General features: G+C 49.0%; 1 protein-coding gene across 9 annotated transcripts in view; it reads right to left on the bottom strand.

Moving 5' to 3' along the window:
* Positions 1 to 23,860, bottom strand: part of ADCYAP1R1 (ADCYAP receptor type I) — a 127,037-nt gene that overhangs the window by 8,360 nt on the left and 94,817 nt on the right. For 3 of the 9 annotated variants that reach the window (XM_016958684.4, XM_016958683.3, XM_024357782.3), the window contains 10 exons: positions 22,462 to 22,482; positions 21,341 to 21,382; positions 18,845 to 18,954; positions 18,261 to 18,358; positions 17,653 to 17,785; positions 16,560 to 16,713; positions 16,094 to 16,154; positions 15,401 to 15,470; positions 10,362 to 10,453; positions 2,892 to 2,975 (listed from right to left, as the gene is read on the bottom strand). In XM_016958684.4, coding sequence (XP_016814173.1) covers positions 2,892 to 2,975; positions 10,362 to 10,453; positions 15,401 to 15,470; positions 16,094 to 16,154; positions 16,560 to 16,713; positions 17,653 to 17,785; positions 18,261 to 18,358; positions 18,845 to 18,954; positions 21,341 to 21,382; positions 22,462 to 22,482 — 865 coding nt within the window. Of the gene's footprint in view, positions 1 to 2,891; positions 2,976 to 7,347; positions 7,432 to 10,361; positions 10,454 to 15,400; positions 15,471 to 16,093; positions 16,155 to 16,559; positions 16,714 to 17,652; positions 17,786 to 18,260; positions 18,359 to 18,844; positions 18,955 to 21,340; positions 21,383 to 22,461; positions 22,483 to 23,860 lie in introns of all 9 variants that reach the window. The other 6 variants (XM_016958687.3, XM_016958686.4, XM_016958690.3 and 3 more) reach the window with 6 other exon arrangements.

Below are 23,860 nucleotides of genomic sequence, written 5' to 3'. Positions count from 1 at the left end.
ATTCTCTCCCAGTGCAAGTGGCCTGGGCTGCCAGGACTCTGGGATATTGTGGGGAGACATCCCCAGTCTGCAAGACACTCAGTCAATAGCCTGTAGAACCACTAAAAATGTGCACACGATTTACAGGGACCCCTTGGGTGACGTGCAAAACCTTCTGGAAAAGCAAAGTCAGGGCAAAACACAGGGATCGGACTGACAAGCTTGTGGGAAATGCAGGGTCCTCAGGCAGAGCAGCCGCTCTCCTGTTCTGGAAGAAAGCTCTTTGTGCCTGAAAGAAGCAGCCCTCGATGGGCCACAGAGACAGTTGGCTTTTTGGAGTCTGGGGCTAGCCGGGACACTCACCAAGTGATGGGGAAGTGCTGATGGCAGGGAGGGAGGAAAGGCTCAGTGAGTGGACCACAGAGGAAGAAACTCGGGAGGGATTCTAGGAGGAACTTACGGACCCTGGGCATCGGCAATCTCCAACTGGGCAGGAGGAACCTCCTGCTGGGAAACTGAGTCAAAGGTGGAAGAGAATGCTCTGAAGTGGGCCAGGCAGGGGAGGAAGGGCCGGAGGACTGCAGTGCTTCCTGAGGCAGCTCTCCTGGAGTTCCCCTGCCTGCCTCTGGCCCTAGGCTGACAGCACGGTGGGGCTCTGTTCTGAAGCCACAGGGCCACAGAAGCCCACAGCTAGGACACCTGGACCATGTGCACTTGTGGGTCCTGCTCTATAGGGGACACTCACAAGCATTCACCCAGAGTGAGCACACTGGCTCCCTGTGGGTCTCCCCCAGAGAGTCCAGCTCTGCCCTGCAGATGTGGCCTGCCCCGCAGATGTGGCCTGCCCCCAGGCTGCACCTGGCCCGTCTCCTCCAGAGGATCAGCCTCCCCATCTCCCAGCACAGCTAAGTCCCCCGGGGTGGACAGCAGGCATGAGGCAGTCGTTTGATTTGGGGCAATTACACCATGTGTCCCTCTCTCCCGCATTCAGCCTTTCTGGGAGAGAATGTTCTGTTGAACATGGGAGCTCCAGATCTCTAGAGAAGCTGAACTCTTGGAGTCTGTGTGAGGCCCTTGACTTCCTAGCTTACACTGAGAGAGGAGAAGGAAGGAAGGAGGAGACACAGGGGGAGGAGGAGCGGCCTGAGGAGATCTTTAGGCAGAGGGAGCTCTGCCTGTAAAGGAAGAGGACCATGAGTGTGGGTGTCCACCCTTTCCGCCCTGCTCACAGACAAGGGCCAACAGGATCCAAGCAGGTTCCTGCTAAGCCCAGATGCAATCCTGACCAGTCCATCCTTCCATCCTTCCTCTTATCTGTCTGTCTCTGACTGTGACTCCCTGAAGGTGGGGGTGGTGCCTCATTTATCTGGGGCAGGGAGCTGCCTGTTCCATGAAGAAATCCAGGTGGCACACAGGCCTACTTTGAGAGCCTCAGCATCCTCAAAACTGAATTCTCTCTTGGGCGCTCGGGTCTTGTTCATCTCTGGTTATCCATGCCTGGCACCAGAAGGCAACAGGGGGTGCTTGTAGAAGGAATGAAAGTCGGGAATGCAGAGGAAAATGGCCAGAAACACAGGGACATGGATGTCTTGGGGACTCCTCTGTGGCCCTACCTATAGGGGCTACTTTTAAAAAGATATCTATTGAAGGAGCCCAGGAAAGGAAGCTGGCCCCAGAACATGCCTGTGGCCCCTGCCTTCCTCCTCCTGGCATCTGTTCCCATAGGTGGGACCATTTCCAAGTACTTGTCCCTGTAGCCTAAAAAGGGCCCTGGAAACCAATAAGTCAAATCTCTCCAGCTTCTGTGGTGGAATTACATGGGATGGATTCAGAGTGTGAGAAACAGTGACCCTTCAGGCCTTTCCCAGCCACAAGGTGGATGCAGTGATGGTAGTGAGGGCATCCCACAGCACAGTCCAAGGGCAACACCTTCCCTCCCCAGCAGCCCCACAGCAGCCCCAGAACAGACAGGGACTTCTGCTGGGGAGCCAGGGCATCCCAGTGGCCACTTTGGCAAATGGGGCAGTAGGGACAGACAAGGAGTCTCTAGAGCCCAGGGTTCTGGGACTGTGCTTCTAAGCTAACTGACGTCTTGCAACAGAAACATATGATGTGAGCCATTACCCATAATGACACGGGGCCTAGGCCTCTGTCCTCCTGCCCTGAGGAGCCAGCAATGGGCAGAAGAGTCCTAAAATACCAAGAAGGGCATCAGAGATGCCCAAATAACAGTGGGCTGCCCAGGGGAGCAATGGCACCTTAAGTAAAAGGGATGTCCAAATTGAATAAATCTGATATTCCAGCCAGAGACTCCTTGGGGCGAAGTGCTTAGGATTCTCTGGGTTCAAATCCTCCCTCTGTCAATTAGGGGTCCTTGTGAGTGACTTCATCTCTCAGCACTTCAGTTTTCTCATTTGTAAAATGGTGATGATACCAGGACCCAGCTCATAGAGTTGTTGTGGGGATTAAGTGAGTTAATGCTGACTCACACACAAAGTGCTGTGGACACTGGAGTGAAGTTCCCTGCCCTGTGTGGGGGAAGGTCTATACGAACTCAGGCTCTAAGACTCTTGGAAATAATTTGGCAGTTGAAAACACTGAAGCTCAGAGAAGTTGGGGACTGAGGAAGGCCACACACCAGGCAGCAGTGGCAGAGAACATGGGGGTGCTGCCTCCTCAGGAAGCACCCACAATGGCCGTAGATCCATCCCCACACCCTGCCCACCCACCCCCTGACCATGAGGCTGCAGAGAACTCACAAGACACACAGACACCAACATGCAACAGCCGGGAATGGGTTGGGGCTGGGAGGCAGAGGCTGGCTCTCCACTCTCCTCCAGCAGCGGCAGTGGCAGCATGCGTCCCCCACCCCTCCAGGATTCCCGGCCACAGCCTCGGCCACGCACACTTACAGAGTAATGGTGGACAGTTCTGACATCTTGCAAGAGTGCTGCTGAGCCCGCTGTGGCTTGCAGTAGCATTTCTGCACGCAGCTGCTGGGTGTGACAAGATTAGCACTTCTGTCAGCTGGGGGGCACCAGGCAGTGAAGAAACTCAGTTTACAGGGAAGGCAGAAAAAAGGAGGGTATGGAGACAGGGCCAGGGCAGTCATGTGGAGGAGAATGAGGGAGCCAAGGGCCAAGACATGGGCAGCTCTGGACAGAGAAACGCACGCCTATACGTGGACATGAGTGTGCATGGCCGCACACGCACACACGCACGAACACTCACACTGGGACCACTGATAGGTGGGTGGGCTTAGAGGGAAGGTGTGTATTCAGAAGGTGGCCTGGGCTAGGTCTCACACAGGGAGCCAGAGGCTGCCTCCAGAGTTGGCTCCAAGCTTAGAGCCCCGCCTCGTCAAGGTCCCACTCAACAAGATGACAGCTGGAAACTCACACTGCGGATCTTCTGCACTGCCTAGCACAGGCAACCTGAGCCTCAAATCAGGCCAGTTCTGGGCTTGGCTGTGAAGGTCAACTTGGTTGTCTGTCCACTGGTCTTTCCCCTCTACCCTCTCCCTCTCCTCTGGTCCATAGCTTCCTCCCTGTGAGCCCCCCAGAAACTCAGAATCAGCACATACATAGGGGACAGAGGTAAGTCAGATTGAATGAATTGTTAATTCATCCAGACCTAAACTATTCCAATATGATAGCCACTACCCATATGTGGCTATTTGAATTTAAATTAATCAAATTAAAAACCCACATCCTCAGTTGTTCTGGCCACATTTTAAGGGCTCAACAGCCACATGGAGCTAGTGGTTATCATATCGGACAGCACAGACATAGGACATTCCCATCACTGCAGGGAGTTGTAGGGGACAGTGTTAGGCTGGACTTCTTGATACAAGTTCAATGGGCAGGGGCTGAAGACTGAGAGGAGCACCTTTGGGCACTGCCCCATGGCTTGCAGAAACAAACCACCTCAAGGAGGGGGGCCCAGGCTGCAGTCTCACTCTACATTCTCCTGGGTGGACCCAGGACTTCCGTCTCCTCAGGGAGGTCTCAGGCTGACTCTCCGTGTCTCCAGCCCACAGTGGTCCTGCTTGGACTTGGGCTGACACAAGCCATGAACACTTTCCCCTTCTCTGACAGATGTGTCAGAGATAGATGATGAGCTGTATTATCTTCTCAGATTGCAAAAGAGTTGCTACTTCACTAACTCTCCTCAGGTACCACATGGCTCTGAGGCTCCCGGTGCTGGTCAATGAATTAATAAATCAGATTGGACTTGATGCAAATGAGGACAGCTACAGAGACCACACCCTTGGCATTCAGGATCTGCCTTGTGTGATTCCAGCTCTTTAAGAGTAAGCCTGAAGGTACCTGACAGGTGGTGACATGTCATTTCGCTGAGGCCAGAATTTGTGTTACACATTTCCAAGATGGGGCAAGCCCAGGTCCGCCCCCCACCCCCCGCTGCATCTGTGCATAATGGATTTGGGGTTCTCATTCAACAAACAGCACCATTCAATTCACACCACACTGTGAGGTGGGCACTACAGATCCCCTTTTCCAGAAGAGGAATGCCGAGGTTTGGTTTGATGCTTTGCTACTCAGACTGCAGTCCCCAGACCATCAACACCAACACCACCTGAGAGCTTCTTAGAAATGCAGAATCCCAGGTGCCACCTCGGACCTGTGGTCAGAATCTGCATTTTAACTAGATCCCTGGGGGATCCACATGCATGCCAAAGCTTGAGAAGCGCCATTAGGAGGTATTCATCTATCTGAGAAGTTTCTTCATGATTCCTCAATGAATGTCAAAAGTCTGTTTCACAGTCATACAAAGAGACAGACTCAAATAAGTATGTTTTTCTCAATAATTAAAATAGCTTAACTGGGTATACAGAAATGGTACCTATTCTATTCTTCAAATTTATTATGTACCTTTTCCTAGCTGAAAAGTTAGTTAGTCTCAGGCTGGGCGCAGTGGCCTGTAATCCCAGCACTTTGGGAGGCCGAGGCGGGTGGATTGGCTGAGTTCAGGAGTTTCAGACCAGCCTGGGCAACATGGTGAGACCCTGTCTCTACTAAAATACAAAAAAATTAGCCGGGCGTAGTGGCAGGTGCCTGCAGTCCCAGCTACTTGGGAGGCTGAGGCAGGAGAATCACTTGAACCCCGGAGAAAGAGGTTGCAGTGAGCCAAGATCTCGCCACTGCAATTCAGCCTGGGCAATAGAGCAAGACTCTGTCTAAAAATTAAAAATAATAATAATTGGTTATTCTCTCCTACGGCCAGTGACCCCTCAACCTTGGCTTGGGTAAACCACAGAAATCAGGGTCCAGGAGACCCCCCCCAACTTTATCTGTTGCCTCCTACATGCCAAGCTTAAACCTTCACCCCAAATTCTGAAGTTCTCCTCTGCAGCCCTGCTTTCTTTAGCTTCAAGATTGTTCCTGTCCCTCTCGGACCCTAGATGTTTCCATGGTAAACACAGACTCCTCTGATTTTTTTTTAAAGATTTTTTGAAAGTATTCCAACGACCATTTAGTGACAAGTTCACTAGGAAACCCTGCACCTGGTAAAGTTGTGTGGCTCTGATGGGGGTCAGGGAGGGCAGATCAAGGAGCAGCTTGGGGGAGGACTGGCCCTGGAGGGCTCTTGAAGGAGATGGGTCTAAGGAAAAGGCTTTCCCCAAACCTTCAATGGCTCCGCACAAAAGGACTCATGGAAAAGAAAAAGAACAAATAGTGCAGGAAAGCCAGAGACAGGGTGGGAGAAAGAAAGATGTCAGAATGTGTTAAAAGTCACGACAATTAGGGAAATGGGAAAATAAATTAAGTCAGGAAGAAGGGATGAACCTAGACTGACTGATGCGGTAAATTCTGAGTTGGATCCAAAAGAGACTAAAAGCTCAGGCAAGGGTGTTGGGTGGGGCTGTCTGGAGAGCAGAGCAGCCTGACTCAGAAAGTGGGAGACCCTATCACAGGTGCAGGGCTCACCCCCACGTCTGCCTTTCAGAGAGCCTTGGCCTCTGGGGCTGGCTACGCCACAGCTTCATTGTGTGTCTGCAGGAAAGTCACAGCTATTTCCATGTCTTAGCACTCACATCTGTCAGCCGGGGATCCAGCACAGTTTCTATGAGGGCCAAACTCCAGAAATGCTTCCGCAGCTGTTGTGTGCAGGGCTGGTTGGGCTATAGCCCTGGGAAACACCCAGAGGAACGCTAGACAGAGACACCTGCAGGGAGCCCTCTGCAGGCAGCATCCCTGTCTTCTTCACGTCTGCATTCCTAGGGATCACTGTGGTGCTGGCCACTTGGCGGTCCACAGAATGTGGTGGACTGAGCTGAACACACTCCATAGGGTCTCTCCTGATGCTAAGATGCTGTGCACCCCCGGAGCCCTGCCCAGTCCCCGAAGTACTCCCTACCACACTGGCACCCCAGCTAGCAGCACAGCTCACAGATCCTGGGAACTTCCTGCCCACCATCACCTCCTCCCCAACCACAAGGACGAGCCACTCCTCCATACTCCCGGCCGGTCTGGAGGGGTCCCAGCTGAGAAGTCTGGGCACCCTAGCTCAGGGTTTTGCTCAGCCACTGACTGCTGGGTCATCTTAGGTGGTGCCATTTTCCTTCTCTGGGCCTCAGTTTCTCTGTCTGCAACATGAGGGTAACTAGTCCCTACTGCCGGCCCCTAACATGAACTTTGAGGATCAGGTGCTCCTTGGCAGGGGAGGAGGTGCTATGGAAGTGGAAGATGGAGGCTTTGTGAGCTGGAAGGCTCTGGATGTGGAGGAAGCCTCTAGACTGAAAGCTGCCTGGCTGCACTGCTGCCTGGCCCCGGCACAGCCATCTCCAGAGATGTGTGCATCCTCCCCAGTGGGGCCAAGGAGACCCCATGGGAGTACAAATGGGTTTTCCCTCCTCCACCCAAGCTGCAGCTTCCAGTGCTTGTCTTCCAGGGAGGAGGCCCCTGGAATGAAGCCGGCTCACTTCAAGGCAGGGGGCTGAGGCTCTCCCCGAACAGTTAATGTCTACCCTGGAAGCCTCACCTCTCCCCTTTCTGAACCAGTTACCTGCTCACAGAGGTCAACTCCAGTTAACCCTGACCTACCCGAGGCTTAATGCCAACCCCAGCTGAGGGCTAAGCCCTAACCCCCCTCACCCCTGCCCCAGACCAAGCCGACCCTGAGCACATGCTAAGCCCTGACCCAGCCCCTGATGCCCACTGCCCAAGTCCTGTCCCCAGCCACTCATCCTACCAGGAGCATCAGGTCAGAGAGGACGAGTGGCTCAGTGCCACCGTCCCCCTGCAGAGGCCCCAGACCCCAACAGGTGCTTCTGAGGCTGGGCCAGGAATACCGTCTTGGTCTATGGAGGACAAACCCTTATCACCTGAGCAGCTGGAACCAACCTACAGGAAAGGGAGTGAATGCTGGTCTGAGGGCACAGGCAGGGGGTCCTCTCGGGCTTTCTTGGGGACTCGCGGGCTTAAATTTGTTCTGGAAATAAGAGGAAAAAACCGGAGAGCTGTTGTGGGCAGATCTGAAGGGGCTTCTTGGCCCCACACATAACTCTGGTACCCCAGGGGACTCCGGCACAGCCCTGGAATCTCCCTCTCCCCCCATTCACTGCCCTCTCACCTCCCCTGCGCCTGACATTCTCCCCTCCTCCCAGTGCAGACACCTCCCAGCTCAAAGCCAGCTCTGCCAAGCACTCTGGGCTGAGGGGGCTTTCACACAGGCTGGAACCCACCAGGGGCCTCTTCTTCCAGGAAGCCTAATTTTGCACACTTGTTTAATGCTATCTTTTCATCTGTGCATTCCTTGAGGACAGGGATGATGGTGCTGTCAAGCTTGGGGTGAAAGGCCTGCCCGCACCACAGCCATGGCATCCTCCTTCCTCCTGGATTCACGTCACTTCACTGATAACTAGTTCCCTCAGCTGTAACATGGTGATTCTATTTGACAGTGGTTTACCTATTCCACCAGATTCGCTGGATGTTTGTGGGTGTTAAATGTGCATGGATGTGGTCGCGAGTATTTCCAAGTGCTCTACAGTTCTTAGCAGTGTGGTCAATTGGATTACTACTCACTTTGGCCGACAGGGTCTCCTTGACCCTGTCACTCAAACATGCTGCTGGACTGAATGGGATCAAGCTGATTCCCTGTCCTGTGTGGGCACTCCCACTCTCACAGACTTTGTCCATCTGAGTTTTTAATCATGGGCACTCAAGACTAGCAGAGGTTTGACTTTCTCTAAAAAAAAAAGATTTGCTGAGATTGCAAAGGGATTTTTTTTTAATGCCAGAAGCAAACCAACTAGCTGGATCTTTAAATGTCCCAGATTAATACAGTACTTAAATGTATAAACCATGTGCTAATTACAGGTAGCTCTTATCTATGCATTAGGAAGACCTAACAAGACTCAAGGCTCCTGGTCTGTGGAGAACCTGAAACCTTGGCTCACACTTCTTTCCCACCAGGCCCTGGGGGTTCTTGCTGCCCAAAGCAGAATGTCTGAGTTGGCAAAGTATGTTCAGGGTTCAGTAGGGTATCCTATTTAGTAGGGAAAGCTGAGAGGACCCCCCCAGAGAAGAGGTTGGGGGGCCCTCAGTAGAAGAACAAATCCTACCAGGAAGGGGAGGAAATCAAGACCACTAGAGCTCAAACGAGAGATGAGGTTGCCTTAGCTCCCTGCCAGCTTCAAATATGGGAGACAACTATTAGTGTGTGACCTGATCCACGCCCAAGCCGGAGAAACTGAGGCCAGACACAAGGGCAGTGTCCAACACTAGACAGGAGATGAGGCGAGCAGTGGGGCCCTATTTTGTGAATCCTTGAGATGAAGGCAGGAATGCTATCTCTAGGGCAGGTTATGTAGTAGCAAAGGGCTGGCCCCCCACCCCACAGGGCAGGGCCTCTAAGACTTTATGATTTATATTGATGAATAATTTTCTACTACATAATATACACATATAAGCAAGAATTGGTAAAAACTTGCAAAAACATGAAAGAAAAAACAGTAAATGCATAGAAAAAAAGCACTTTTTCCAATGTAATGTAATCATTGTATAGGTAGAAAAAACCTGGCTGAACACCCCAGGCCCTGTGCTAGTCCCCCACCCCTGAGGAAGGGTTTCCACATGGGGAGTTCCCCAGGCTGAACAGATTGACAGACCAAGAACAAGCTCCACCTCCCTGAGGAAGCCTCAAGGAGCCTTAGGGAAGGATCTAGGATTTGGTCTCCGAGCAGTTCTTGCCTCTCCCTCTAGGAGAATGGCTGAGGAAGGGGACCCTGAGGGAACCCTGTACTGGGATCTCTCACTGTCCCACTTGTCATCTACTGGGCAGCCAGTAGATGCTGTGACCCCAGCATCTACTGGGGTCTCTGATGAAGGCAGGACCATGGACCCAATGAGGCACCCAGTGAAGATACCTCAGCTCCTCCTCATCCGCTTTCTTCTGAAGGAGCGGAGAAGCCACACATAGGGCTTTTGCCTTACCAACAGACGGACCCCAAGGACTGCCCTCAGAACCAGAGTGTGCCCATCCACCCCTCCAGCCAACCACAGGGGACAACCAACCTTCCTCCCCAGCATCAGAAATGTCCTCATACCCCACACACCCAGCTGGTCATGCTCCCATTCACAGCCAGAGATGGGAGGTGGAAGCTGCTATGTCTGATTTCATAATGAGACAGGGCGGAGAGAGAAATGGGAAAGGGCAGGCAAAGATAGGCTGTTAGGGACATGACTGCAGAAATACTTCTTGGAAATCAAGTGGCCATGGAAGTGGAGAAAGCCCTACGCTCTATGGTAAGAGGCTGCCCTGTAACCCAATAATCCCCAACCAATTAGATGTTCATCAGAAAGGAAGGAGTTGAAGAAATAGGACCACATGCAGAGGTAGAGCTGCCCCGAGGGCCTGTGGAGGAAAGAAAGTACCCACCTTCCAACACCCAGACCAGTGAGAATGTGTCCGCCTGACTCGCTAGTGGGAACTGGGCAACTTCCACAGTCTGGGCTGGGGGTCGGAATATCAGGCAACAATGTATTCAGTGATATTCATGAGCTTCCCACAGAACCAGGAACCCCAAAGGAAACTCAACTTCTAACCAACCAAGACCCTACCTCCCTTAGGAAATCTGATGTTTTCCTTCTTGACTTTCCTAGTCAGTCTCTCTCTCAGGCTCTCTCTCTCTCTCTCTCTTCCTGCCCATCCATATGATGGCCATGCAGCTGAGGAGCTCCTGGGTTTGCTGAATGCTGGAAGGGCAACTATATTAAAGGCTCTTTAATCAGAAGAAGATCTGCAAATGCTGATGCTAGGTCACCCTATCAGCAAAGCCCAGGCCGCCTTCTGCTGTGACCTGAATGCAGGGCCCGCTCGGCTGTCAGAAATGGCTGTGGCAGCCACACAATGGTACTTACAAGTAGATGCTGGACTCATTGCCTCCCATGTCTGGAGACTGAAGTTTCTGCACAAGGATGACGATAATGCCAATAAAAAGCACAAAGTTAACCTAAGGAGCAAAAAAAAAAAAAAAAAAGCAGATGGACATGATTCTGGGCAAAGATGCTATTATTTCCCCAGCAGGACCCTCCCCCACCTAGTCAAGATCCCATCTACACTTCTAATCCAAGATGGCAGTGTGATAATTCCCATTTATCTCTCCAGCCTCCCATAGTATCATTAAAATGAAGGAAGAGATAGAAGAAAAAGGATTCCATAGAAGTATGGGAAATAGGAAAGGACATCATGAGTAAGTCAGAAAAGTAAGCCATTTCTAAAAGAGAAAGAGAAAACAGGATCAGGGTGATGGGAAAACTACAGCCCAAAAGAGATAAAGTAAGACTATTGCAGAAGTGAGAGTTGTTCTGTAGAGAAATTCCAAGTTCAGAGTCATCAAATATGGGGAACCAGAATGGACAGCCATAAGCATTGCTAATTAAAGGGCTGTCTGGGAGTGGTAATAGTAGCATTGCCTTCAGATAAAGACTAGGGACAAAAGCTTCCTAAACAAAGTAGGAAGCTATGTGAACGGTCACAAAGGAGGAGGAAGGGAAGCAAAGAAATAGAAACAAGGCACAATGACAGGACTCCACAGGACTACACATCAATGTCTTTCAGGCATAGCCAAAGCAGCCCTTGGAGAAAAAAATGAAGAGCCAAAAACTAACTGATTAAAAAAACAATAAATACTGAAAAACACTTAGGCATTCAAATCAAGAGCTAGGGAAAGATTACCACAAACGTAACTTATATAAGAAAGAAATTAATAATTATAAAAAATTATCAGAAAGAAATGAGAAAAAATAGGAGAACTGATCAATAAAAATAAAGTTTTATTTTTGCTTTTATCTTGTTTGTTGGTTTTTACAGATGAATTGAATGACAAAGGCTGTTCCATGAGGGCAGGATTCTGTCAGTCTTGTTCTCTGCTACATGCCCAGTTTGATCAGTGTCTGAAGTTTACAAAAATAAGCAACGGGGAAAGGACTCCCTATTCAGTAAATGATGCTGGGATTGCTGGTTCACCATAGGCAGAAGAGTGAAACTGGACCCCTTCCTTACACCATATTCAAAATTTAACTAAAGATGAATTAAAGACTTAAAGATAAGACCTCAAACTATAAAAGTCCTAGAAGAAAACCTAGGAACCACCATTCTGGACATAGGCCTTGGGAAAGAATTTATGGCTATGTCCTCAAAAGCAATTGCAACAAAATCAAAAATTGACAAGTGGGACCTAATTAAACTAAAGAACTTCACAGCAAAAGAAACTGTCAACAGAGCAAACAGACAACCTACAGAATGGGAGAATATATTTGCAAATTATGCATGCAACAAAGGTCTAATATCCAGCATCTATAAGGAACTCAATTCAAAAGCAAAAGACAAATAATCTTATTAAAAATTGGGCAAAAGATATAAACGGATACTTCTCTAAAGAAGATGTACAAGCAGCCGGCAAATATATGAAAAAATGCTCCACAGCACTAATCATCAGAGAAATGAGAATCAAAACCACAATGAGATACCATCTCACACCAGTCAGAATGGCTATTACTAAAAAGTCAAAAGACAACAGACGCTGGGGAGGCAGCAGAGAAAAGGGAACATGGAAACACTGTTGGTGGGAATGTAAATTAATTCAGCCACCATGGAAAGTAGTTTGGAGATTTCTCAAAGAACTTAAAACAGAACCATCATTAGACCCAGCAATCCCATTACTGAGTATATGCCCAAAGGAAAATATATCATTCTACAAAAAAGACACACGCATTGGTATGTTCATCACAGCACTATTCACAGTAGCAAAGACATGGGACCCACATAGGTGCCCATCGATAGTGGATTGGATAAAGAAAATGTGGCACGTATACACCATGGACTACTACACAGCCATAAAAAGAATGTAGCCACATCCTTTACGGCAACATGGATGCAGCTGGAGGCCATTATCCTAAGTGAATTAACACAGAAACAGAAAAACCAAATGCCACGTGTTCTCACTTAGAAGTGGAAGCTAAACATTGAGCACTCATGGACATAAAAATGGCAACAATGGACACTGGGAACTACTAGACAGGGTGGGAGGATCGGGGGCAAGGGTTGAAAAACTAACTATTGGGTAATATGCTCACTACCTGGGTGACAGGATCAATTGTACCCATAACTTCAGCATCATGTGATATACCTATGTAACAAACCTGCACATGTATTCCCTGGATCTAAAATAAAAGTTGAAATTATTTTTAAAAAAAGGAAAAACATCAATACCTGGTACTTAGTAATACTGCTAACTGTATGTGTTAGTCAATGAAAAAGGAGAAAATATAATTAAACAAATTTAGGAATGAGAAAGATGGCAAGACAATAGACATACACAATATTTTAAATGATGAGAGAAAATTGAACAAAATGGGAAAATAAATATTAACAAAATCAACGTAAGAAGAAATAGAAAATCTAAGTAGAGCAATAACCTCAGAAGAAGTTAAAAAGTAGTTAAAGGTGTATGCATTAAAAGGTACCAGGTCCAGATAATTTTATAGACCAGCTCCAGAATAACATTAACAAAGATGTAATTTACATACTGCTTAATTGTTTCAAGGCAAATAAAAAAAAGAAAACCTTCAGGATTACCTATGAGGCTAACAAAATTTTGCTACAAAAACAGAATAAGGAGAGAAAACACACAGATACACACACACGTGTACCTAAGACCATAGAATTTTATGAACAATGCCAAAAACTTTAAACAAAATATTAAAAAACAAAATTTAGCAATACAGTAAAAGAATAAACAGATCATGTTAATAAAGGTTTTATCCCAGAAATGCACCCCCAAAAATCTAATATTTGTTACAATAACAGATTAAAACAAGCTTCCATTATCCCCCGTAAGACCAGCAAGTATAATTCAGCAACAGGAACATCAACAAAGACATGGGAAATGAGCGCTCTTGTACCTTGCTCACTGAGAGCAATCTGATCTGCATGAAAATGTTAAATGTACATACCCATTGTCCCAGAAATTCCACTCTTGAGATTTATTCTAAGGACGTATTCACGTATGCTCATGATATGCACAAATATATTCATTGTGGCACTGCTCATAATGAAGGAAAACTGGAATACTATAAATATCCATCACTAAATAAATCATTACTTGAATGAATGCCTCCAAAACACATTTGATACAGTTCAATACCCATTCCTGATTTAAAAAAAAAAAAAAAACTGAAACAAGCCAAGAAGAAAAACTTTCCCAATTCAATGAAGGGTAACTGCCAAAACTAGAGCAAACATCATCCCTACAAAACAAGGGCCAAGAGATGTAAACACTGGAAAGAAAGAGCAAAATTTATTTTCATTTGAAGATTATATAATTTTCCACCTAGAAAATCCATGAGAACCAAGTGAAAAGGGATAAAAACCAATAAGAGAATTCAGAAACACTACTAAGAAAGGACACAATACATAAAAAACAATAGCTTTCCTGTACACCAGCAATAGCCCATTAGAAAATACAATGAAAGAATGATTCCTAGACTCACTTAAAGCCCAAACTGGAAAACACCTTAGAGGTAAACATAACAAGAACAAGGAAGAAAACTAAAAAACTTAACCAAAATGACTCTATGAGAAAGACTGAATACATGGAGAATCATGCCACATTCTTGGAGAGGATGACTCAATCTTTTAAGAAAATAAATTCTCCTCCAAATTAGTAAACGCAATGCAATTCCTACACAAATCTTAACTAGACATTTTTGGTGCAACTTGACAAGGATATTCAAAAGTACACCAGAAACAGTAAACGTGCAAGGAAAATCTGAAGAAAACAAAAGAATAATGAAGGGAAAATCTGCATACCAGAACATGCTACAAGGTTACAGTAACTAGCATAATGGTGCATCTGCCATGGGAATGGACAAATACATTAGTAACACAGAATAGAAAGTCTGGAACCAAAGACCAGTATATTGAGTGTTTATAATAAAATGACATTTCAACATAATGGAGAAAGGATTCAATAAAAAGGATTGAGAGGGTAGAATGTCCATCCATTGAAAATTAGATAAAATTGAATATCATTTCAGACCAGACAAAACAATAAAATTTCAGCTGGATTGAAGATGCACATGTAATAGTCCACAAAAAGCGTAGACTTTGTTTTACATCCACAAAAGTGTTACAAACAAGAACAATATTTTTATGTCTTGGGTTGGGAAAGGCCTCCATCAACCAGAAATAAGGCTTGGAATTCACTAAGGGAAATCTTCACCATTTGACTGTATAAATGCTATGCAGAAATGGAAATATACTTGCAACATACACAACATAGGAAGTGTTAACTATCCTTTAAACTGTAACTAATAAAATCTGATAGAAAACTGAACAAGAGAAATAAACAGGAATATTCACAATAAAAACAAATTGTCAATTAATGTTTGGAAACAAGTGCTCAGTTACGCTAGCGAGATGGAGAAATGTACATTAAAATTATAAGCCAGCATTATCCTCCAGAAGCCTGTGCAAAAAATTAAATTATTGATTAAGCGTAGACAATGAAATGGGGAAATGAATCACTCTTCCTGAGGAGGAATAAATTGTTAAAGGGTTTTTGCAAAGCAATTTGGGATCTGAAATTTTAAATGTGTACCCCTTTCAACCCAGCAATTCCACTTCTAAGGATTTATTCTAAAGAAATATTTCCACATGCTCAAAATTATGCACAAAACTATTTCTATTTTTTGTAATAAGGAAAAAATGGGACAATATAAATCTCCAGTGTTAGGGGAATAGCTAAAGAGTTTGTGCATCCCTGTTACAGATTATAATGCAGCCATGACAGAGGAGGAAGTCAGGTTGTGTGGGGACTCCTTCATTTCTCTTCCTCGCGTGCCTTTCTGCCCAAGACCCTGTCTCTTCCCTTCCTCTTCATCCCAAGGACACTCACCATGATAGAGCCAACCACAGGGCCTTTGATCACCCACCACAGAGCCGTGCTGTCATTCATATCCCAGCAGCTGAAAGATGGACAGAGAGAAGCAAGATCGCGTCCGTGAGTCGGCAGCATAGAAGCCTGCGGGACACTGCCCTGCCTAGCTGGGTGCCCGACACTTTCACCACCGTGGCTCTCTGAGGAGGGGCTGGCTGGAACAAGAGCTCTCCAGCGGGCTACAGACTCCAGCCTGGTCCTGGCTCTGAAAATCCCCTCCTTCTGAGCCTCTATCTTTCCCTCTGCTCACCTATCAAGGCAGGGCATGAAGCCCAAAAGTCAGGATCACCAGTGAGCTCCTGGGAAAGGACCATTTTTCCCCATAAGACCTACAGCTCTTAGGATGTGACCTCCCCCTCAACATGCTTCATCCCCTCCCTAAAAGGAAAACAGACACTCAGCTGAGTACAGAAGTAGACAAGGGCTCAGACACCTAGCACATTCTCTTGCTGGGTTGCTGGCTGAGACGCAGCTGGGTGGGTCACCTGCATGGGGCCATGGCTCAGGTGGTGCCCAGTGCTGGGCTTTAGTCTGGGCCTGGCATTGAATGGTTTGTTGCGGGCAGTTCATGTGAAGTCAGGGCAGCTACTGAGAACCCATCTGTAAGAATCTACTCTGTGCTGTGGCCCTGACTCTCGAGCATGTACTAACCCTGTGTCATCAAAGTAGAGTCTCAGCGTTGCCCACACCGTCACACACACAGTTGGGGTCCCTGGGAAAACAAGAAAAAGAGGTCCGTGAGAACAGGAAAACCAACATGTCCAATGTCCACCGTAGACCTGGGGCTCCGAGGGGCTATTGCTCCCCCATGAGACTTGGAATTCCTGGGAATTCTAACTGTCCCTCACACCCAGGCCTCCTGAGGGTCTATATCTCCCTCAGACCAAGGGCTGTCTTATCTCTCAGAGGACTCCTGGATTTAACTCCTCCCTGAGATAGTGGGCTTTCCACAGGCAAGAAGATTGAGAAAGAGTCCAAGACAGAGCCTAGGCCATTAGACTCGGGCAGGGCAGTGGCCCCTCCTCACCTGACACTTCCTGAAGGCGGAACCAAAGACACACCTGGACACACCTGACCACGGGACCTGAGCCTCTCCAAACCACAGCCAGGAACCTACCCCAGCCAATAATGGTGTACCAGTAGAAGTATCTCCTTTCAGGGAAGAAGGTCTCCACCAGCAGAGTGAAGAGGTACAGGCCCTCGATGAACAGCCAGAAGTAGTTGGACACAACACAGTAGTGGAAGAAAACCATGACGGCCTTACATTCCACCTGCAGGGAGAAGCGCCAGGGTGAGGGGCGTGAGCCCAACAGGACCAGGAGCAGGGGAGAATCCTAGGGCCCATTGGCTCTGGCATGCTCAGGCTCAAACATCCCAAGGATCTAAGAGAGTCAATATTCCTGGATCAAAGAGTTGAAAATTGCAGCATCCCATGATTCTGAGTCAAAGCTGCCCATGGAGGCAAAACTGCACACACAGGACAAAGACGGGTGGCAGACACAGAGCCTCCCCACCACCAGCTCATCCTACTTCACTTTCCTGCTCCTTCCCTATCTCCCACAGAGGAGGGGAGTAGGGAGAGAAGCAGCCAGAGGACCCTGCAGGAGGCTTGGTATAATGAGGATTTGGACACCTTTCAGGTGGGGGGATACATATTCCTGGCTTCCAGAAATCTCTACTCATAGAGGCTCCCCAAGCATGTCCTCCTGGTCAAGGCCCTGGACTTTACACTCTTCTTCCTAACCTACCTCCTCAAAGACCAGCTTCTCCACATGCTACCTCCTCCAGAAGTGTGAGACCTGGGGAGGTGTCTGGAAAGACCCCTGGCCAATCAGCACCTGGGCTCCATCCCAGGCTAGTTAAATGACCAGGGGCTAGGTAAGCCCTCTCTCAGCATCAGTTTCCTCTTCATTCAAGTGGGACTTGGTGTTTCCACCTGACCTTCCTCCTCTGCCTTGCCAAATGCAACACCCAGGCCAAGAGACAGGAAGCATTTTGGCTGGAAGTGATGTCGTACATTGGCTCATCGGCTACTAGTAACTTAATTCGTGAGTTTTCACATAAACCAGGGGTGGTGGGGCAATGCCTTCACCTGCAGGGACGCACTTGACCTGCAGGGTGTCAGGCAGGTAATGTGCATCCTGGGGAACCAAGGGGATGGTGCGGGGCCTTCCCGGCAGAGCCCTAATGTGTCTGCTTGGCTCACTCACAGTGGAGATGAAGCAGTGGTTGCTGTCCTGCTCCGCATACAGAATCCAGTCTTTGATGAAGACGGAGATCGCCCTCAGCATGAACGACACAAACAGGTTCATGTGGATGAAGTTGCGTGTGCAGTGCAGCTTCCTACATGAGTGGGCCAGGGGAGAAAGAAGCCTTGGACCCCAAAGCATTTCACACCCTCCATGTGGGCATCTGTGGTGGGCCAACTCTGTGGCTTTATCTCAGCAGGTCTCCCACCCAGGCCACCCTCCTTCCTGCCACCTCTCTAAATCCTCACTGACTTCCAGGCCCTTATAACCCAGCTCCACCACCCCACATGGCCAGACTTCTCCCTCCTGTGGCCTCTGTCTATCTAGACCAGGAAGACAAAAGCAAGGAATGCAGATCTCCTGCCCAGGCTCTGCCTGGCTGCATAGCCCTGGACAAGTCAGTTGCCCTCTCTGGAGTGAAGTTTCCCATCTGTTATCCTTGGGGTGGGGGAAATGCCTTCAAAGGGGTCTTCTAGGGCTGACATCAAGTGGGGAGGGGAGAGATGCACCAAGGCCTCTGAGGCCCTGGCCAGCTCTGGTGCTTGCTTGAATGTTGCTGAGGGTCTCACCGGAAGCGACAAAGGATGACCATGGCAGTGGTGAGGGTGACGAGGGATGTGCTGTAGCCAACCGTGTAGAGGGCCTTCACTGACAGGTAGTAATAATCCTGAAGCAGAGCACAGGACATGCAGGACTTCATGTGAGACCTGCCCACAGCCAGGCTGCCTCAGGCCTGCACCCAGTCTCCCAGGCCAGGGCCTGCCCACCTCCAGGCCTAGCTCCTCCTTCCTCTCTTCTGCTGATATCATCTCCACCACCTCCCACCCCTGGCCAAGCCTCTTGCTCCCCTTTGCACAGTGTCAGCATTCTGCAGATGCTCAATATATGCTGTTGAAGGCAAGAGCGCTGTCCAATCAGAACAGACACAGCCTTGGACTACACAAAGGTCCAGGAAGCCCCGTGCTGGGCCTGGCATTAACCCAGTGGCATTAATTCCAGCATCCTGGAAGAGTAGCCAGGTGCAGGTGGGGAGGAGTAGGCAGCATCCCAGTTGCTTCTCAGCCCCAGCAGGTGCTCATGAATGCTGCCTACTGACCTAAATTTCCTCAGCCCTACCCTCACCACCTCTGGGGAGCAGGGTGCAGACACTCACCTGGTCCCCAGTCTCAGATTCATATTCATCAAACCCACAGGCATCAAAGTAATGAGGGAAGGGTTCCGACCAGCCATCCTCCGTGCAGTTCCGGCTCACCACTCCCATGTCTGCAGCAAAAAGAAAACTCAGCGAGGCCCAGAAATGATTAAGAGGGCCCTGAAATTCTTATGCAAAAATTACGTGTTCAGTGGGAATTCCTGGAAACCCCTATGACCAACTGGGAAGCATGGGGAAAGGTTTCAGAAATCAGTGATTGCTGATCAGAGGGATGGAGAGACAAAGAGCAACCTCATCTCAACCAAAGATGGGGAGACTGCGCCAGCTGAATCCAGCATCCCTGCATCCCTCCCCTCTCGAACATTTCCAAATGCTCATCAGGGATGGGCCTGAGTCCTCCCCTGGGCCCTGGATCAGCACTTCTCAAATGTCAGTGTGCAGAACCACCTAGGAGACTGATCACAAATGCAGATTCCAGGCCTGCCCTTAGGGATTCTCTGTCAGGAGATCTGGGCACTTTCAGGAATCCCCTCTGGTGACTGCAGGGTGTGGGTGGGGTCCTTGGCACACCTTGGGAACACAGCTTGATGTGATGCTTTCCCTCAGAGCTCTAAGCCTCACAGCAGCTGCAACATCTCACATCAAGGGGACACAGGGCTTGCTGCATTAACAAGGTCCAGATTTCCACTAATGTAGGGCCGGATCTTACGAAGATATATATTTGGGTTTCTTTTAAAGTGTTGTCTTTCAGAGTTTGGGAGGGCTGTTTCCTGTCACTAATGTACTTTAATTTGCTTTTGGTTGACTTTAAGGCCATTCAGTGGGACACTCGAGGGGGTGGGATCAGTCATGGCCATTAAATGAGTCATTTGCTGGCTGCACAGTAGAGTCCAGGCTGGTTTTTGCCCTGCCCGGGGCCATGTTAGTCTTTCATGATTGCTTTTTCATTCTCCCTTCACCTGATGGTTTATAATGGTGAGCCACTCATGTCCAGGGCAGGGAGGTGAGCAAGCAGCTCCCTTTTCCTCCAGCCCAGCACCTGAGTGTGGCCCCCGCCTGACACTGGGAGTGTACCCGGTCTATCAGGACACATGTGGTTGGTTCTTCCCTTCACAGCATTCAAAGACCAAGACATTGTATAAAACAAGAGACACCTGCAGAAAAGGGGCTCCAGTACCCATATTGCTGGACAGAAACCTCCCCTCTGTGGCCAAGGCCACCTCCAGGGAGCTCAGGAAAGAGGCAAGGAGGGCAGCAGGTCAGCCTCTGTGGGAGGCAGAGGCCAAGAGAACAGATCCTTCCACTTTTCCAATCTGTGTCCCTCGCTTCCTGCATTAGAAGATCTAAGGCCAGTTCTCTTTAGCCAAGAAAGTCAGAGATGAACTTCCGGGGATGGGTAACTCTGCCCGAAAGGAGAGTTCTGCCCACAACAGGGAGACTCCAACAGTCCTTCTCCAGCTCTGAGTTCTACGGCACAGGCTAAGGGGGAAGTTTGGCAAGCCCAGAGAGAGCAAAGGAGCTCACTTCTGTCCCACAGCTGATGCCAAACTGTCCCTTCTTCCAGCAAATCTGTCTCAGGCAACCTCCTTTTAAGTCCCTCTGAACACTTCTTTCAGAAAGTCTGAATGTCCCAGGGAAATCACCACCGTGGCCAAGTTCCTTCCCCTCCCTGGGCCTCATTTCCTCTCTGCTTTGCTCACATCAGGATGGTGGGAAGAGGAAAGGGAAGCTGCTTTGAAAAACAATTTTTTTGAAAACAGTGTTCTAGAAGGAAAAGCGGTTTCCTTTCTTTTATTTTCCTTCTTTCTTTTTTTCCTTTTTATAACACAGTGTGGGCTCAGAGAAGTATAAACCCTTTTGTTCAGAACTGTTCTGTGAATTTGCCACTGCATTGTTCTGATAGAAATCTCCGGAAGATGGAGTGCTCTTGAGATTGTCAAAACCCCGCGGTGATTGTGCCTACTTCACTAGGCTGATTCGCCCCAGTAACTGCACAGGAACACGAAACTTTTGGGCAGCGTTTCCCGAAGGGGTGCCCGTCCTGGATCAGCCCATCAGCATCACCTGGGAGACTGGCGAGACAAGCACATTCTCAGGCCCCACCCCAGGCAGAATAAATTAGAGACTGCCAGGAACCTGGGTTTAACAAGTGCACAAGGTAGCTGTGATGCAGGGTTAAAGTTTGAGAGCTACTGTTCTAGATGCTGGAGTTCAGAAACAGTCAAGGATCATCCAATCCAGGAGCTCTTTATTTGAAGTCCACAAAGGGACTCTAAGACATCTGTGGCCCCCCTGAAATTCTACACACGATGTTCTATCTGAGTGCTTTTCCATGAAGATAATCTGTACCTTTATCAGAGAAAAAAAGTCACCTGCCAAAGATCACGTAGCCACAGAGGAGCAGAGCCCAGCCTGGGATGGGGTTCTCAAAGCTCACATGTCAGCAGATGCCCTCCCTCCAGCCAGTCCATGGTCAACCCCAGCCTAACCCCTTACCTGAGAGATCTAAGGAGTTACTGTCACCAAAATCAGACTCTCCTGAAAAATACAGACATAGGCATATATCAAAATGCCTGGCTTACAGTTAGCTACTGTTTACTCTCCACCCTGGAAGGCTCAGGCTACCCCTGGTCTACAGGAAGTAGGGGATGGAGTCCTGGCCAAGAGGCGATATCACACACAGCAGCCGCGCACCTTTCTCACACACTACACCTTCTAACACCACTCTCACTTGCTTTGCATTTCTGTGATGTTCAGGATGGTCCAGGACTCAGTTCTCCACCACCACAGGTAATGGAAATGGGCACTGCCAGGAGGATGGGAGGGCCTCCAGAATGGAGAGGAATGGGAGAAAATGAAAAGGGATGGTTGGGCCTTTTCAAAAAAAGGGCAAACCACAGCAACGTGGGCCCAGGGCTTGGGGTTTCCTTTTTGGTGCTCAACCCTCCACCTCAGCCTCCAAAACTGCTCTTCATCAAAGGGAATCCAGAAGACTTCATCTTCAGACAATTTTTCTTCTCTCCCTACCCTTTATTCCCATTTCCACCCTTTTCTTATGCCAAACCCCCTGTTAGCAAGGAGACCCCATTTCCACCCCATCCCCCCTTCTCAAAACTCCTTTCCCAAGGTCCAGCTGACATGCCACCTCTTCCTGGAAGCCTCCCCTGACTTCTTCACTATTCTGCCTGCATGCTGCATCATTTGCTCTTCTGTTCTCTTGCTCACTGTGCATTCCGGCTTCTTAGCTGTCAGGGATGTCAATATCTGCATGGACTGATGCACATGTTCAGGTCTGTGCATATGCACATATATGCAGCTACACTCATGCGTGAGCTTGTTTCTTAGCCCCTCCATTGGTGAGTCCCGTCCTCCCAAACAAGCCTGTGAGGGACCTGAGGTCGTGCTTGTGTTGTGCATCTTCCTGTGCCCCCCGACCTCCAGAATGGCCAAGGTCGGGGAGAGGGGAGGAAGGAAGGAGGAAAGAACCTGATACCCAGTGAGCCTCTTACTCCACCCCCACCCCAATCCCAGCAGCCGGAGCCTGGGATCTCCTGAGGCTGGGCTCCTGCTGGATGGACAGAAAGACAGCGGTCTATCCTCACCAAGGTTCCTCTTACCAATGGTTTCGGTCTCCCAGACTGAAACAGAGAGAAAGAGAGAGAGAGAAAAGTCAGAGGTGAGCAGCGGGGTGAGAAAAGTCAGGGGCTGCTCTCCTTGGGTCTTGCTGATCACTTCCTCCTCCTTCCCAACCCCAAACATTAAAGAGGGGCTCTGGGGGACCCAGAAGGCATCAGGACTATAAGCTGGGGACACTGGAGACCTCCAGAAGAGAAACAAGCAGAGGCATTTGAGAGGAGGAGGGAGATCCGTGCTCCCACATCTCCAGTCTCTCCAATATCCTACACAGCCACAGTCATCACAACAGGCTACCTGGGAACTGAGAAGAAACACAGGAATCCCATTCTCTCCTTGCAAAGTATTCAAGGCAAGTCTCACCAATCAAGTTTTGTGAACAGAGGTGCTAAAAGGCCCTGCCTTAATGAACCATTAAGAATCAGGTGTAAATAACACCTTCATTGTGCCACTGCCAGAGGAAGGAGGGAGTGTGGAGGAAAGTGTGTCTTAGGAAAATCTTATTTTACCATTGATTCATTTTGCCTTTCGTTGTTGAGAAGACGGAGTCTGGCATGGAATCTGACCCAGAGTAGATGTTCAATAAACAAACTTTATATAAATGACGGAACAAAAGAAATACATGAATGGAGGAAGTGATTAAGTTGGCTTCTACAGGAATGAATTGGAAATCAGGCTGAATCACTCACTGGCTGCCACCATGCCTGACTGCCCCCCAGTCCCACTGTATCTCTCACTCCAGCACTTCCGCTGCCTGTATCCCCTTTCAAAATTCACTCTGGCCTGCTCAGGTCACACCCAATCCCCAGGCCCTCAGATGGGAGAGTTCAATGCCACCCTCCTCCCGGGCCGGCCGGTGGTCTGGAGGTGGAGGTGTTGCTGCAGAGTGCAGTGCATCTTAGACAAACCTTGGGGTGGGAGCCAGAGACGGGGGGACCTGGGACCCCCAACACAGGCCACTGTTTTCTCTGCCACCTCCTGCAAGCCCCTCCCCCTCCAGGGCAGAGTCAGTTATTGGAATTTGAGGTTTGACAGCAAATTAGCAAATTTGCCTTTTGCCTCTCAGAGAAGACAGGGGACTGCAGCAGGCAGGACTCAGTGCTGGAGTGGAGCCTGGAAACTCGCCCCTTCTAGGACATCAGCCTAAGCCTTAGGCTGGAAAAGAAGAACGCTAAGGCCAGGTCACATGGCCACACACAACTCAGATCCCTCTGATACCCTTGGGAGCCCCCGCCCATGGCTTGATGGCCAGGAGGTGGCTCAGTAAGTCACCTGGCTGGAGCCAGTCCCGCCAGCTCTCCCTGCCCAGCCCCAACTCAGTGCCTTCAGCTGGCCACCCTGCCTCCTGTGACACTCACAGGGATGGGGTAGAAGGCCCATGGA

Source organism: Pan troglodytes, chromosome 6 (genome assembly GCF_028858775.2).
Source record: "Pan troglodytes isolate AG18354 chromosome 6, NHGRI_mPanTro3-v2.0_pri, whole genome shotgun sequence".
In the NCBI taxonomy this organism is placed as follows: domain Eukaryota; kingdom Metazoa; phylum Chordata; class Mammalia; order Primates; family Hominidae; genus Pan; species Pan troglodytes.
Note: the sequence above shows the minus strand (reverse complement) of the source record. Positions and strands in the feature narration are given on the sequence as shown.